The sequence below is a fragment of the Brassica napus genome, chromosome C4 (genome assembly GCF_020379485.1).
Source record: "Brassica napus cultivar Da-Ae chromosome C4, Da-Ae, whole genome shotgun sequence".
In the NCBI taxonomy this organism is placed as follows: domain Eukaryota; kingdom Viridiplantae; phylum Streptophyta; class Magnoliopsida; order Brassicales; family Brassicaceae; genus Brassica; species Brassica napus.
In genome coordinates, this window is record NC_063447.1 from 53,049,593 (window position 1) to 53,067,053 (window position 17,461).

At 30.8% G+C, this 17,461-nt stretch overlaps 1 protein-coding gene across 1 annotated transcript; it reads left to right on the forward strand.

Annotated features, from left to right (window-relative positions):
* Positions 1-13,886: 13,886 nt before the first annotated feature.
* Positions 13,887-16,277, forward strand: LOC106381101 (putative E3 ubiquitin-protein ligase XBAT31). Its single transcript, XM_013820964.3, has 8 exons — positions 13,887-14,221; positions 14,293-14,352; positions 14,419-14,490; positions 14,724-14,845; positions 14,933-15,073; positions 15,144-15,251; positions 15,332-15,599; positions 15,670-16,277. The coding sequence occupies exons 1-8, from the start codon at positions 14,042-14,044 to the stop codon at positions 16,078-16,080; spliced, it is 1,362 nt and encodes a 453-aa protein (XP_013676418.1). The 5' UTR covers positions 13,887-14,041; the 3' UTR covers positions 16,081-16,277.
* Positions 16,278-17,461: the final 1,184 nt, after the last annotated feature.

The window sequence follows — 17,461 nt, forward strand, 5'->3', positions numbered from 1 at the left end:
TGTCTTATTTGTTATATATATGTGTAGAAATACCGAATGGGATGTTTAAATTTCAAAAGACTGATTGCACGTACCAAACATGGAATCTTTTTTCATGCCCATGTTTTTCTTTTCATGCCCATATTTTCAGTTAAATACATCTATGATTATTAGATTAAAATTAAAAAAATTGGTGGACCCCAAATTAAATAAGATCCTCATGACAATTGCCAATCTGACACACAAAAAGTTATGTCGCCATGGTATAATGCATGACAATACCTGATTTAGGGGGAAAATGAAATTTACGTGATTATATATATATATATATATTTTATAAAATATCTAATCTATTAAAATAGAATGATATTTAAAATTACCATCTTATGTTTTTTTGGACTTATTAAAAATGTTGTGACTAAATATTAAATGAATAATCAATTTATTCTAGTTTAATCCCTTATATATTAAATGAGAAACATTGTAATAAATGCATTCACACTATAATACACACGTGACAGTCTCACAATGATTTGATAATAAGTATGCTAACGCGTTCATACTATATTCATAAATGTGTTCACGCTATATATTTTGTATTTTTTAATATAAAACTCACATGCATGGTTCCGATAAAACTTTAGATTTTTCTGTTCGAATCAAAACAAATAACGAATCAAAAGTTAATATATATATATATATATATATATTATTTTTATTGTTTACGGATAAAGTTGGGCAAAATATTTATATATTTAAATTTGATTCGTTATCCGTTTTGATTTGAACCAAAAAATATGGATATTCGTAACTCTACGAAGCAAATCAAATACTAAAATACAATATAAAAAAAAACAAATCATAAATACCAATATTTTTAGGAACGGATATCTAATTCGATCTGTTATATGTATATATATACATATATGTACAGAATTATATATATATATATATGTTATGTATATATTATAGTTTATATAAGTTTTACAATATTTTTATGAATTAAATTTATTATATTAAGTATTAAAATTTTAAAAGTAAATAATATTTTATTTTTGTAATAAAATGTTGTTATTAAAACTTTCAATTATTTTTAAAATTTTATTTTATCTACGGATCAAATAGGATATTCTTTAAAATTCTAAATCATTTCGGATATCAGAGTCACCGGCTATCCAGATGGCTAAAAATTGAATCGACATGAATGCCTCCAAATATCTGGATATTCGATATCTGTCCACCTCTATTTACAGATACAATTTTTTTTTGTATATGAAAAAAATTCACTAATGTCAAGGCCTTTTTAATTTTTAATTAATTTTAATTTTATCTTTCATGTATTATTTTGAACAAAAATGTTTTAATATTAATTAACAATATCTTTATATATTTGTCAACTATTTTTATATACTTTTACATACACATACATGCGCACCTTGAAGTGAGCACCTTGTAACTAAATATTTACCACAACTGAAGTATTTTTTTTTTTTGGAAGTTGAAATATTTTTTTCTTAATGCTTCTTTCGTTACCGACCAAATTGTAGTGAAAGGATTTGTTTTAATAATTTTATTTTCCTTTTCTTGAATTATTATCCGTTTACCAACTATGATATGAAACCATTGGTTCGACATGACATGACGACTATCTAAAATTCATAGCATGAAAATAAATAAATAGTAGTAATTTTTTATTTTTACCAAAAAAAAACTAAAAAAATCAAATATTTTAACCGAATAAACCAAAATAAATATTAATTAAAAATAATAGTTATATTTTAGGAGATTAAAAACCAAAAAATAACTTAAAACCGAACTGATATCTAGATTAAACAGATTTAATGTGTTCTTATTAAAAAATAACGAAACTAATAATCATATGCCGCGCAAGGCGCAATTATTACCTAGTAATCGGTTATATCAAATGACTCAACAGATTTAAACTTTTTTTTATCGAATCTAACATGTTATATATTTTCTGGGGGAAATTTGGGAAAATACATTTATATGAGATTCAAATTTGAAAACTACACTACTATTTAATTTTTTTGAAAACTACCCTTTTGTATATATAAAATGACTAAATTATCCAATCAAATAATTGAAAGCTATTTTAATATATTTTTAAATCTTGTCATGTACAAGATGATTATCCCGTCCAGAAAAACTAGCAAGGATATACCATCGATCAGCTTTTGGTTTGTTAACAACATAAAGTCTGTGTATATCACCAACGTAGTAGTTATGTTGAGTCTCTGAACTTTGTGTCACATGAGGTAGCTTTCGTTAAAATTCTCTTTGACATTGGCTGCCATTAAAACTAATTGTTCAGCTATTCCCTCTACATTTAAACATCTTATTCAACGTGCAGTTCAACACTAGGGCAAAGAATATTGCCTAAACTGCTCAGCTTATAGAACAAGAATGAGCTCTATTTTACTCACGAAAAACAGGGGAGCCCTGTCCATTGATGTGATGATGCCTAGGGGTAAAAAAAGGACTAAGAAAGTTTCAGGTTGAAACTTGTAACAAAACATCTATTGAGCCATGACTGCTTTGAACTATACACGGACTAATAAAATATCAAGCTACATTCCATCTCGTTTTTATATTTAATAAAATACAACTAAGAAGACGAAAAAAATAGAGGTGATAAATGATCAAGGAATGAAAGCAAGGAGGTATTCTATGAAACTCCATTATTTAGATATTACCTTCTCCTTGCAACATAAGATCCAAATATTAAGTTGCAAAAACCAAGAATACAAAATTTGAACTTATCAAACATACAACTATCCAAGTACCGTGTATATGACGCAACATGAAGTTCTTCTTTCATGTACCATCATATGTATAAGGGAACATTACTGAAAAATGTATACGACGCACCTGATCTACTTAATTCACTTAATAAGGACGCATGCATATTCTAGTTTATGACTTATATGATTTAAGTTTATGAATTCACTAAGTTGTATTTAAATTTTATTGTACTTTTAAACACAAACAACAAAAATACCCGTGAACCCAAAAAATACATAAATAATTTTGATTTCAATTTAGGTTTTTTAATTTAAATCAAAATGAGGGTAAAATGTCTTTTTACATATAAGAAAGTGTAGTTTTCAAAAAATATAAAACAAAGTGTATTTGTCAAATTTCAAATCACAAATGAGGTATTTTTCAAATTATTCCTATTTTCTGTGTTCCTAAAAACTCATTTTTTACACGTACATATTCCAGACGTTTAGCAACATAATTTACATTTACACTATACAGTTATGTCAATATGTTATTAAATATAACTACATAGTTATGCCTATGATTATAATTAATATAACCTTTTCATGTTTAAAATAGTAGATTGTAAGTCGACTAAACAGATGAGAGATGACATTCTTTTCTATTGAGTTCGACTTTTATATGAGTCATACCATATTTTTGAAACTCATATTTATGCAGTGTTTGATATCAAACCATTTTCTATACCATAAACCCTGATTCTTTTGATCAAAGAAAAAAAAAAACCTGATTCTTATACTAAAAATCATAAATTAATCTATTTTATGGTATTTTATAAATTAAATTTGACCAAGATTTGTGTTAGATCCCTTACAACTTTTGTAAATCAATGAACCTTTTTATGGTACATTATAAATCAAATATCTAATGTATTTTTATCCCTAACAACTTTTACAAAATTTCACCTACTTATGGTATCTGATATTTATTTTCAAACATCTTTGAATTGATAACTAGAACAATATTTTTAGGTATGATTATGCATGAATTAAGTTATGATATTAATAACATACAATTAATTATAAACTTTCCCAACTTTTAAAAATCAATAGATATCAAAATATATCAGACGTGATTAAATGCAAGAAAATAGACCCGAGAAGTTGTTCCATAATTAAATTTGAGCAATGTTCAGTATATCCGACGATATTTGCTTTCACAAAATTGGTAACAACTAGATTTTTAAAATATCTAATATACTGCCGTGGAATAAAAAAAGCTATTTTTATAGATAGTGTTCATCAACACTATTTTTCTCAAGCAAAATCGTCCCCATAAAATGTCTTCAATCGTTCAGCGGCCAAAAAAAAGTGTTATATCATTAACCTTGATTTTTTTTTAAAAACATAAAACAATTTAAAACAGGATGACGTGTGCAAATCAAAAATATTTAAAATAGAAAAAAATATAATTTCTTATAGATTATCTTATAGATTATCAATAACAAAAATAAATTAATAGTAAATCATGTTCATATTTCAGTTTTTTTCTATTACCATATTTTACCATTTTAGAAAAATACATAGTAAAAGTTCATCAAATCAAAAGAATTACAGACCAAATTTTCAAAGTTTAATCCACTTTAAAAAGTTTTTTGGCAAAAATAATAATTCAATTTTAAAAGGTATCATCAGATTTTTGGGTTTCACTGGGTCAATCGTGTCAGTTTGCGGGCTAACGATTGGTTTCGAGTATTTTTACCAAATTTTATCAGCTTTTAGCTAATGAAGTTTTCAATAAATTTTAAATGGATTATCTACATGTCACTAGGTTTACTGGTTCGATTGCAGATCCAGATTAAATACAAAACACTATATTTAAACTATTTAGTATAACATAAATTCTTGCAAAACTACAAAATTTATCATTACCAGCAATATTTAATATATTTAGGGAAAAAAATTAAAATTAAAATATTTACATCTCACTATTTTACGAAACATCATGATAGTAAAATTTCAAATTATGTTCTATCTAATCAAAACAAATAAGTTTATGAATTTTTATAGAAAGTATCAACAATATATATATTTGCGCTTTGTAAGCGCGAGTAAAAAATCTAGTGTGTAATCATTTGGACACAATAATGAGACATGTTTATGAACTCCCTTACCTATACCGCATCAGGATTTGATACCATGGTAATAGGTGTTACAATTATTCCACGATAAAATAGTAATTTGATATTAAAAATTTATATTACTATGAAAATAGTCAAAATATTACGTTGATGACTATATAAATATTTTTAGAAAACAATAAATAAATATTATTAGGCGTGGTGGTCAAAAGTAAACTGTGAAAAAAAAAATTTGGTCAAAAACCTGACGGTTAGAAATTTTGGTTCGTATTCAACTACAGGCTGAAAATCAGTGAAGCTTAGTAAAATCAGCGACATAATCTGCTTTAGTAAAACAAATATATATACATATATATATTAAAATGTTTGATTTTGTGTTTACCTAACGATAAGAATATATAAGTTATTACTAAGAGCATTTTTAATTTTTTTTTCGATTTTTATTTTTACAATAGCATTTAGAAGTAATGTTATTCCATCTTATTACTGTTTATTTCTCTAAAATAAAACTTGTTATTTTTTTCTATATGTAAAAGAAAAAATAGCAATTTCTATTTTACATCTATATTTAGAGCAATGCTATTATAAGAAAGTACATTAGAATTATTTGATCTCTATTATAAAATTTTTATATTTTAGAAAAAAACAAAATACACCAGAGATGATCTGAGATAAACATAGTCGAGTCTATTCCAAACAGATGTATCTACTTTTCTTCGTTGAAAGATCGTATCGTCATTAATACTTAATACAATATAGAACATTAGGTACACGTATATCTTGGCTCCCTCGCTGATTGTCAGTTATGTGTATGCCAATATTTTTTTTTTTGAAGATTTAAAGGGTTAAACTCGAGTTTATTCAAGATACATAACTAATTTTCGGGTGGGAGGTGCAAACCACGAATGGATCTTTTCACGGGTATTCAAATGGGCCGTAAGCATGGACCCATATCCGCGTAGCCACATGTGAAACTATTAATTTCGCACTAGAAGAGAGTCTATGAGTGACCTGGACTAATATGACAATTCTTTCTCTGGTGAAAATCATTAGGCCACCACAACACGGTCATGTGTATGCCAATATTGCCAAATAATGATTGGTGATTTGTCCACCTTAAAAGATTTTTTCTTATATATGCTATATACAAATGTCTAAATTCTACTCAGGATCAAAAGAATAGAGAAATGATGTTCTTAAACAAAGAAAATAGCGAACAATATGTTAATACGATAATCCATATCCCAAATTAATCGTGCAAGCTTTGATACGATCCATATCTTATTATATGCTATATAGTAGAGAAAACCATAACGACTTCACTAATTTTAGTTTTGATACCACTATCTCAAGAAACTATGTACGAGGACGATATAGTCAGTACAATTAATATACGTGCAACATCATCACAATATTTATGGTAGATCTTAGTCGTACAATCATCTGCTGAGAGAGAGTTCCATGTTTTTTTTCTCTCTACAGAGTTGCATGATATTTGCAATAAAAAATTCAGTATGATGTTTCTATCCTGGGTTTTTATTACTAGAATGACTTTTATCACAAATTTACTTTTATGCCACCAAATTAATATACACAAGTTTTTCTCCTTTTTGACCAGAAAACATTTCTTAAACAAACAAAAAGTTTTGATAAAAAAAAAAACAAACAAAAAGTGAAACAAGAATTTGATATAGGAGAAAAAGTCATCAAATGCCACTTGGATTCGACAAGAAAAATTTTCAAGTGGGGGTGTGCTTGTTGGCTTTTAGTTACAGATTGACCACACATTTATATGATTTTCATCCTAAATAATTATTTGTTGACTCAACTAACTACATGGATGGTGTATGAGTGAAAGAAGGATCTGATAAGAGTTATCTATACTATTAAAACAGCAACATGAACTATTGATAAAGGTTATGTCCAACAATTTATTTTTCTTTATTCAAAGAGCCTCTAATTAAGTAATTTGCTTAGTGGACACATATTATGTAACGCCAATTTGCATAACCGTTTCTTTTTAGTTAATCTTAACCGTTTGATGTTAATGCCAATGGAGAATATCAAATGCAGTTATGTCCTTTTTACGGTAATTTATTATTTGGACAGTTGGACCACGAAAAATTAAATCATACATGTAACTACATTAAATTGGTGACTAATTAAATCATACATAATTACATAATCTGGTTAGTACACGTAAGATGGTTCACATTATATTGATGTTTCTTTGCATACAAATAATTTCTGGTCTAATTCGTCATCGGTCCAGATCATGCCTATTCACATGTAACTCCAGTTGTATAATAATGTGTACACATCTCAATAAATGTCGAGAATATGATAGACCATAGACTTACAATATAACTTTATCCAACAAGCATTGGTTGAATTTGGTAACAATATGACTTCAGATTTTCAAACCAAAAGTGATACCAAGATGAAGGAACACAAATATATGTGATAGTGGTAATCAAACGAGATCACCGAATTCGAATTACATACGTGTTTGTTATTATATACAAAAGATATATACAAACATGAATCAGTTTATCATATTTTTATTCAAATATAATATTAGATAAGATGTTTTCTTTTCAAATCTGATATTTTTTTTTCGTTTGATTTTGGTGGACATATACTCAAATATTAATGGCCTTAGATCTTAAAATTATATAGTTCCTAACGTATTTATGATTTAAATGGAATGAATTCTAAATAAAACCCCTTATAAATAGAACAAATTAATTTCTGTAACAAAGTATTTAATTTGTTTTTATTAAATTTAGATATAACCCTACGTTTTTCTATAAATATACACTACCCACTACGTTATGATAACCATACGTTATATAATTGTATATATTTTTTTTAATATATAAGAAAAAATTACAGAAAAATATTACATATTTATAGAAACATAAAAAACAAAAAAAATTACAAACCAATATTATACCCGCAGGTCAAGATCTAGGACAGATAAATATGATTACAAAAAAACGGGTATACGTACATATGATTACAAAGAGCTGAGTGTATGCCGAATAATATTTTAAATTGCTATTATTTTATAAAATAGTTTTTGATTAAGATTTATATATAAACTAGATTTTGACCCGCCCTTCAAATGGCGGATATATTTTTTATTTTACATTTTTGTTGAAATTTAATTTTTATATTTGTGTTTTTAGTCATATATATATTTTTCTTTGTATAATATTTATCTTAAATGATTAATAAGAGGTTTTAATAATTATATTAAAATAGTTGGACCACACTTATATCAATAGGTCATGTTCATGTTTTAATAGTATTGATATAATTACATAGAAAAACACAAATATGATTACATAGAAAAACACAAATATGAAAATCAAATTTCTAAAAAAAAAATTAAAACAAAAAATATAGTTAAAATAAAAGATATACCAGAATCTAGTGTTCTGTTAAAATATCTGAGGGATGATGCATAAGCATTTGGAAGGATCTACGTTTAACTAATCATTTTCTTATATTTATTCAAGACTTTAAAAGTCCACTTAAAGTGCAAATGCTATTAGTTACTTACAGTATTTATAGATGTTTCTCTAAAAGAGATTTCATGTTGCTTTAGTGATTTGTCAAAAATTAATATTAGTAGAATCACATGTAAGTTACGTAATTATAGAGACTAAAATCAAAATTAAATAGTATTTAAAGTTTTGAGTTGAGATTTTACTATTCAGATTCTCAAATTCAAGGGGTTACTAGATTTTCATCCGCGCTTTAGCGCAAAATAATTTTTGATATTTTTTTTATATAATCGCATTTTCTCTTCATTTAAAATAGGTTTGTGCATAAAATCTGTAATTCAAAGTTCGTACCGAACTCAAACAAAAAAAACATGATCCGTATCCAGTTCTAAATATAAGAAATTCTAAAATAGTAAAATAGATCTTGTAGTGTGGTACACAACATATCTGAACCCGAAAGGACAACCCGAAAAGTCAAGAACCCAAAAAATCAAGAACCCAAAAAAAATCAAAAAACCGATCTGAAGGTCCAAATAATTGCAAATACATGTATTTGAAACATAAATATGTACTTCAAATATTCAATTATATATTTATTTTTTGAAATTATATCTAAAAATAAATATTTAAATCTTCAATAAGTATTTTAAATATCCAATCCTATATAAATAAGTTTGTTTCTTATATTTTGCTTTTCAATTTTGGATTTAACTTCGAATATATCCAAACCGAACCCATATAACCTGAATCGGAACAATATATGGTTACTTATGGATTTTAGATGTGCTACAATTTAGAAGAAAAATCGATGTGTTATATCTGAACTCGATCTGTACTTACAAATTTACCATAATGAAACCTATGATGTGATATAAATTAGAACCAAATTTCTAAAGGGAGAATTTGGTGAATATTCATATTGGACCCTAATATTAAGCTTATAGTCATTCTACATGAGAAAGTTTTTGATGGGATTAGTTACATCCAATATTGTCAGGAATAACCCTGTAAGCGCGTGTGCGTGAAGAGGAAGAGAAGTAAAGTTACAAACACATGTGCTCAATTGCTTTTAAATGAACATGTTTTATTATGTATAATAGAAACGAGACGATCCTATATTCAATTTAGTATGCCCACATTTTGGTAAAAACCATAGACCTCTAAGTTCGCTTTGTTTCCACGTTCTTATGTGAGGTTGAATAAGGTTCCAATTATATAGGTAGGAGGTGACCAAAACAAAACTATACTATACGATATATGGTATAGTTTAGGTAAAGAAGTCAGATCCTCAATACATGCTTTCTGACAAGTTGCAGCCAGTGGCGAACCCAAGAAATTTTTTTTGAGGGGTCAAAATATAGTTAATGGGTCACGGGGAGGATTCGTACCCGACTTTTGTGGGTTCAATGAATCCCTTTCCAACCAAGTACGCCGCTCTCGGTTATTAAGCATGATTGACATCTCAGACAATACTATATGGTGTATAATATAGTATCGTACAGTTTGACACAAATTCTACACTGATTGCAAAAGAAAAACATGATACAACTAGTGAACTTAAAGTGCTCGAAATTTCTGGATTCTCCTCTGCAGGAAACAGATATAGATTTACCCAAGGGAAGGAAAACTTGTGACAAACTGTACTATACTCTACTATACAACAATACTCCACATGTGCGCATTTGTGTGGCTCGTATATTAAGCATGGTTGCCATTTCAGACTATACTATATGTTATACTAGGGTCGGCCCGCCCTACGGGCGGGATATTAGTTAATTTGATATTCACTAAATGTTCGAGTTGAAATTTGTTTTAAGATTCAAAAATTTGGTTATCTGTTATGTGTTATTTATTAGTATACGGTGGTATAGTTGTTTTTCGATTATTCTTGCTTTGGTATGGTATCAAATTAACTAATTGTCCAACTCATAATTATAGATGTACAAATGTGGATTTGTGATAAAGTTTGATGACAATACTGTTTTTTCTTTTTAATTCTTATTCATAGTGGAGTGTGCATGTGTCAGAAAGAGGCGTATAACAACTTTTATGTTTTTGCGTATGGATTTTAAATATATATTATTTTGTATAATGCATACTTGCTCTACAACATTTGCTTGTAAACTAAAAAAACTGTTTTCGATATTTTTAAAAGAGAAAATATTTAGTATATAATATAACATGGACATATGTATTGACTATATATAGAAGTTGAGTGTTATTTTAAAATGACATATCTATAGAGGTTTTTCAACCATTACTTCACTGACACAAAACATTTATAACTGTAAATATCTTCTTTTAAAAGCAAAACTAATAAAAACGTGTACAACAAATGTATTTTGATATATATTATATGCATCAAGTTATAAAGGTTGGAAACATTGCAAAACTGTTTGGAGCAAAGTTTTTAACTTCACGATCTTCATCTTGACGTCAATTCAGTGTCGGCCCTGGCCACAAGCAGAAGAAGCATGGGCTTCCAGCCGACACGATAATAAGTATTTTCGCGGCCACATATTTATAAAAATTGACTTCAGCCTAGTGGTTCTAAGAGAAATTACCAGTGCTAGAGGTGCTGGGTTCGATTACCCCTGACTGCATTCATTTATTTTGGCTCCAAATATAAAATGGGACACGTGTCACTCCCATAACGCACGACTTGATGACGTGGCTTTACGGGAGAAAGGCGAACATTTTTTTATATATATAGATAATATAGTATCGTACAATTTGACCTAAGTTCTACACTAATTGCAAAAGAAAAACATGATACAACTAGTGAAACTTAAAGTGTTTGAAATTTTTGGATTCTCCTCTAAAGGATACATATATACATTTAACCAAGGGTTGGAAAACTTATGAAAAAATGTATTATACTCTACTATACAACATATATAGTATAGTTTGAACGACATTCATTTTGTACTGAACCATACAAAACTTCCAAAATAGTGCACAAATTGATGATATAAGGTCATCGAATGTGTTATCTGTTGGTAGAAGAAACACATGAAACTACTTTGAACCATAAGGGCTTTCAATTGGCATAATTTAATATAGCAGACCCATATATTACCTAATTACTGCGCAAACAGTTGAAAGTTATTTTATAGTATAAAAGATAATAGTATAGAAATGATACAACTACTAGATGACAATACAATCGTTCATATGTATTGCATAAAGTATATAAAATTCCTGAAAATTAGGTACGGCATGTGAGTAAACATTTAAAAAGTAGACATAATAACAAAGGGGGTTCTATTCAACAAGTCACTATAGGTAGCATATGAGTAGAGAAAGAACAACTTAGCGGTTCCATCCAATATGTCACTATAAGTAGCATATGAGTAGATAAAGAACAACATCATGGTTCCATCCAACAAGTCACTACGGGAGTTGGGCGGGGTTGAATGTCGAGAAGGCTGCAACTGCATATGTCTTTCTTCGCTGCAACTGCAAGTGATTCATTTGTGAGTGAGGCGCACTGATTCAGGCTCTATGTGGCATTAAATTCCAAGAGCACAAGCATTGCCACACAAAAAAACCTGAAAAATGTAAATCATGTACGTTAACCAGTTTAGCACCTTCCATATACTATATACATTTATTATATAGTATAGACACCTCAGCTGCATCATACATCAGTTTATCCTCCCCCTCTTTCCTCCCACACAGACTTTTATCCTCCCCCTCTTTCCTCCCACACAGACTCAGAAACTTGTGTTGTGAAACAAACACAAGCATTGACATTCAAATGTACATAGATCATTTTATACTTAATAATTGACTATGTCTACTACACATGTGTATCTGTACTATTTAAGTTTCTCATATAGTATAGTCTTATAATTGACATCTTACATCAAACACAAGCAGAATACACAAAGACATCCATGGAGAGGTCACGGTTTAAGGAGCGAAATAGAAAACTACAAACTGAAAAATGAAACTAAAAAATATGTTTCACATTACCGTATTCGTCGATCCACTGGTAACCCACTTCAGACTAGATCTGAAAAAAATGGTGGTTCCGAGTAAATTACAGTAAATTAATCGAGGAGAAAGATTACACTGAAACTGATGGTTTGTCCCCTTATTTTATTCAATCAAACCAGTGTCACCTTGCTTCGTTGTCGTTTGCTCTGTAATCGCGCCACCGTGAAATTGAAAGCTCCGTCGTAAGACAGGTTTTGAATCTGCAACGTCTGACGCTCTCAACAACCGAAAGTAGCAGATTTAATCATTTTTCCTTTTCAAACTCGACTGACAATCGCTCTCCCAAATCGATCTTGTTCTTCGCCTGAAAGAAAATAGAAAGCGAAAATCATTTTTAAGTTAACGAAACCGTTTCAATGATGTAGAAAAAGACACATCAACAAGTAACACTTTTCACGCGCAGGTAAGGATATAACCGTCATTTTTTAGAATAATATGTATTATATCATAGTCAAAACTTTGATATGGTTATAAACTTAATTTTGGCTGTGCTATGGATATGCACCCTAATTTCCCATTTCTAAATATCCAAACCGTATCGCAACGGGTACCTGAACGCTCAAGCCTAACTTAAAGTATGTTTTATGTTTTATTCAATTAGTTTTATATTTGATAAATATTTTATATGTGTTGGAATAACCCGTGAAACTATACTAAAAAAAATATCAATAATAACGTGTTCCAGTATATGATTAAATATTAATGACTATTACTATTTATTTTATCATATATATCTAGTTTAATACTTTATCTATAAAAATTATATTATTATGTATTTGGTGAGGGTTTTAAAGAATTTGTTTCTTGCATTTGAAGTAAAATACATTTGTATATATGAAATAGTAGGCATATATAATTCTTTTTATATTAATAAATAAATTATAATTGATGATTTAATTAAAAGTAGTGTTAAGCTAAAATGAATTCATTATTTTAAAAATTAATAGATTAGTTATTTAGTTCCTTAATTTTAGGTTAGTGTATATATTTAACAATAATTAAATTATGTATAAATAGAAATAAGAGGAAACCTAATTAAATATAATGGTCTAACCTAGACTATTTGTAAGTACATAAAAAATATGACCCTAAATTAATAGACTAGAAGGGTATGTTAAAAATTCAAAAACCTTAAAGTTTGAAGGTCTAAGAGCTGCGGCTCAAAAAAGAAGGTTTAAGAGCTAAACACAGGTATAAAACAAATAATAATAATCTGGTATAAAACAGGGGATGATATGTAGTTATTTTCGCCATGTTTCATGTGATTGAGGTACTCAGGTGAAACAATCGAGATCTTTAAGCAAAAATCAAAGAAGTATGATTAACTGAAAACTATAAATAAAATAAAAAGAGGATATCTGACAAGCTGCCCGAAATCACGGAAGAAACTGTAATCCAACTGACACGGGCAAAGATTAAAAATTGCTGCCCGTCGGGGAAAAAAATAAAAGAAATTTTTTATTTTTATTTTTAATTCCAAAGTTTTTTAATTTTTTAAAAAATAATATCTCAAAGCGAAAAGGCTCCATCATAAATGTGAAACTTCCCTCTTCTTCTTCTCCACTGGAATCACCAAACCCAAACAGGGCCCACCGTGGCGCTTTACTCTCACGGCGGAGCGCCTCACCGGTGGCAGACGGTGTCGTGATTCCCAAGAGAAGCAGCGATGGGGCAGAGCATGAGCTGCGGAGCTAGACCAGAGCACGAGATATTCGCCTCCGTGCAGCGCGGCGACATCGTCACCGTGCGTCGAGCTATAACGGCGGATCCGAGTGTCGTGCGACAGACCACTGCTTACGATCGTCACTCCCTTCTCCACGTCGCTGCTGCTAGCGGCCACATCGAGGTCTGTTTTAGTTAGTTTTCTCGTCGGAATCTCTTGTTTGATTCGGTTTTATTACTGATGCATTTCTGCAGATTCTGTCATTGCTTCTGGAACGATCTTTAAATCCAGATATGTTGAATCGCCACAACCAGGTAACATTTGATGATTCGCATTGATCTTTTGTTGTAATTCTAATGAAGCTGATGTGATTCGTGTAGACTCCGTTAATGTTGGCTGCAATGCATGGGAGGATCTCTTGCATCAAGAAGCTTGCTCAAGTTGGAGCTAATGTACGTAAGGTTTTTTTTTTTTTTTTTTTGAATTATATAGGAGTATCATGACCCTAGTCTAGATTATTCACGTGTTACCACGTCTTGGTTTCCTGTCCCTGGCGATGCCGAAATGTTAATTTCCTAGTGGCCGGGATTCGAACCCTGGTGGCTTCACCGTATTGGACTTTTGCCCTCAAGATAACCACCACGGGACCACAATTTTTGACTATGTTAATGTTGGGGATCTGCAGGTTTTGATGTTTGATAGTGTGAATAGAAGAACATGCCTGCACTACGCAGCTTACTATGGACATGCTGATTGTGTTCAAGCCATTCTTTCTGCTGCTCGCTCAACTCCCGTTGCTCTTCATTGGTGACACTCTCTCTCTCTTTTACATGATCATTAGTTATGCATTTTAGCTGAAAGTTTATTTTATACTTTGGAGTTTACTTTTCTCAGGGGATATGCGAGATTTGTAAATCTGAGAGATGACAAAGGAGCAACACCGTTGCATCTAGCTGCACGTCAGAGAAGTCCTGATTGTGTGAATGCCTTGTTGGACAGTGGCTCTCTTGTTTGTGCTTCTACTAGCCTATACGGGTGATGAAGCTGTTTCTGTTGAAATTAACATTTGTCAATCTTTTGGGACTGAATAATCTCCTTGAAACAGGTCTCCAGGAAGCACAGCTCTTCATTTAGCAGCAAGAAGCGGATCTATCGACTGCGTCAGAAAATTACTAGCTTGGGGTGCTGATCGTCTACAGAGAGACGGTTCTGGGTATTTTTAAACATTCTCTATCGCCACTTTCCAAACTTGTATTGAAAATCTCAGTGAATCTTGAAATCTTTTTCCTTCAGGAGGATACCTTATGTGGTTGCCATGAAATACAAGCACGGAGCATGTGGAGCGTTGCTTAACCCTTCTTCTGCAGAGCCTCTTGTCTGGCCATCGCCGTTAAAGTTCATCGGCGAGCTTAACGAGGAGGCGAAACTGCTCTTAGAGCAGGCTCTGATGGATGCTAACATGGAAAGAGAAAAAGCCATCCTTAATGGAACTGATTACTCCTTACCATCACCACCACCATCTTTCTCCGACACTGCCTCAGATGATGATAACATGTCTGAGGTAATGTTACACATAAAGCTTACACTGTTTGTTAAATCCTATATTAATGCGTTGTAAAATGTGTTTTCAGATGAGTGATTCAGAACTGTGCTGCATTTGCTTTGAGCAAGTGTGCACGATAGAAGTCAAAGACTGTGGTCACCAAATGTGTGCACAATGCACACTTGCACTTTGCTGTCACAACAAACCGAACCCAACGACCTCAACTGTGACTCCACCGGTCTGCCCGTTCTGTAGAAGTGTCATCGCACGGTTAGTAGTCGCTCAGAACAACAACAAGGACGATAGGAGCAATAGCCAAGATGAAGTTGGTGATGTAAGCTCCTCAAAACTAAGGAAGCATAGAAAATCGATAAACCTTGGAGAAGAAGGCAGCAGCTTCATGGGACTATCAAGCATTGGATCGTTCGGAAAGGTTACCGGCCGTGGCTCTGGAAGGATCACAGCCGACAATGAGCTGATGAATAAACCGATCTCCTGAGGATTGATTTCACTTTAAAGACGAGACATTTTGGGTGAAATTGTGAGAATGTATAGATGAATTTATGTAATATGATCTTTTGTGGTGGTGGAGGAGAGGGAGGTTAAAATAAGGAAAGAAGAAGTGAGTTTGTGTAATGCAGTCAATGATTTGTTGTTTCTCTGATAAGTTTTGCAGAAACATTTGGTTCGATGTTATTACTGTTTTGTTTTTTTTTTTTTTTTTCTTTAATTGGGAGTATCCCAGGCCCTTAGGGCCCAGACTAATCCCTAAGGGGAGGTGCAGCCCACGGATAGAATCTCTCTCCGGGTATTCAAATGGGTCCGAAAGTATGAGCTCATATCCATGTGGGTGACAAGATGGGCACTTCGCCACCGCCTGGCGTCGAACTCGTGAGCATGATAATTGGTCCCAAGGTGCTTCGCCAAGGGGCTACCTCATCCCGTTAATATTTGTTTACTTGATAATGAAGCTGAAGCTCATAATCTTCTTCTTGTCTTTGTCTCACTTGTTTTTGCTGATAAATTAATGGAAAAAACTGTATTAAATTCATAAAATGGCAGAAATGTTTTTACTCTGCCTTCATCTCTTTATTTTTCGCCTATTTTTATATTCTTAAAAATGGACAGTTGAGGTGGGAACAAATGCTATAGGAATGGCTGCAAAGTTGCCAGTGGAAAAAGAGATGAAGGAGAGAGAGAGTCATGAAAAGACGAAGAAAGAGTCTCTTGGTGGTGTGTTTTGGGGATCGTTGTCCCCACATGATCCAATCACTTTGTTTATTAATGCCCTACTTTTAGAAGAATATTTATTTGATTTACAAAATTATGAGTGTTATAAAAATCCGTCAAGACGGCTAATAATCAGAAAATTGGATATGAGCAAAACCGATTAAAAAAAAACAGTCTAGATAATAAAAAAATCGGTATAAGTGTACGCCTAAACGGTAATATTCTTTAAGACGTTTAACCATCGCCTAACGACTTTTAGAACATTGTATATATGTATTTTTTTTCTTTTTGTTAAGTTTATAGGGAAAACAATTATGGATTGTGTTTTTATTTTTCATTAAAAAAAATCTTTTCTTTTTATTTCTTTCACGTTTTCCCTCTTCAAATTCAACCTACACTTTCGGTTCAAATAAGTTTTAGATATAAAAGAAAACTAAAAGGCAAATATTCAACCTCCATTTTCTTTGTTTGTCTGATTTTATAGTCATAAAAAATCCAACATTCATTCTCGAACCAGTACCATCTGTTTTACTTTTTACTGGTTCTCTATCATCATTCTGATTTTCTTTAGTTACTTTTAGAATTTTTTTTTGGGTCAAATATAACTTTTAGAATTTAATTCGATGGCTTAAACTATAAAAACAGAAATC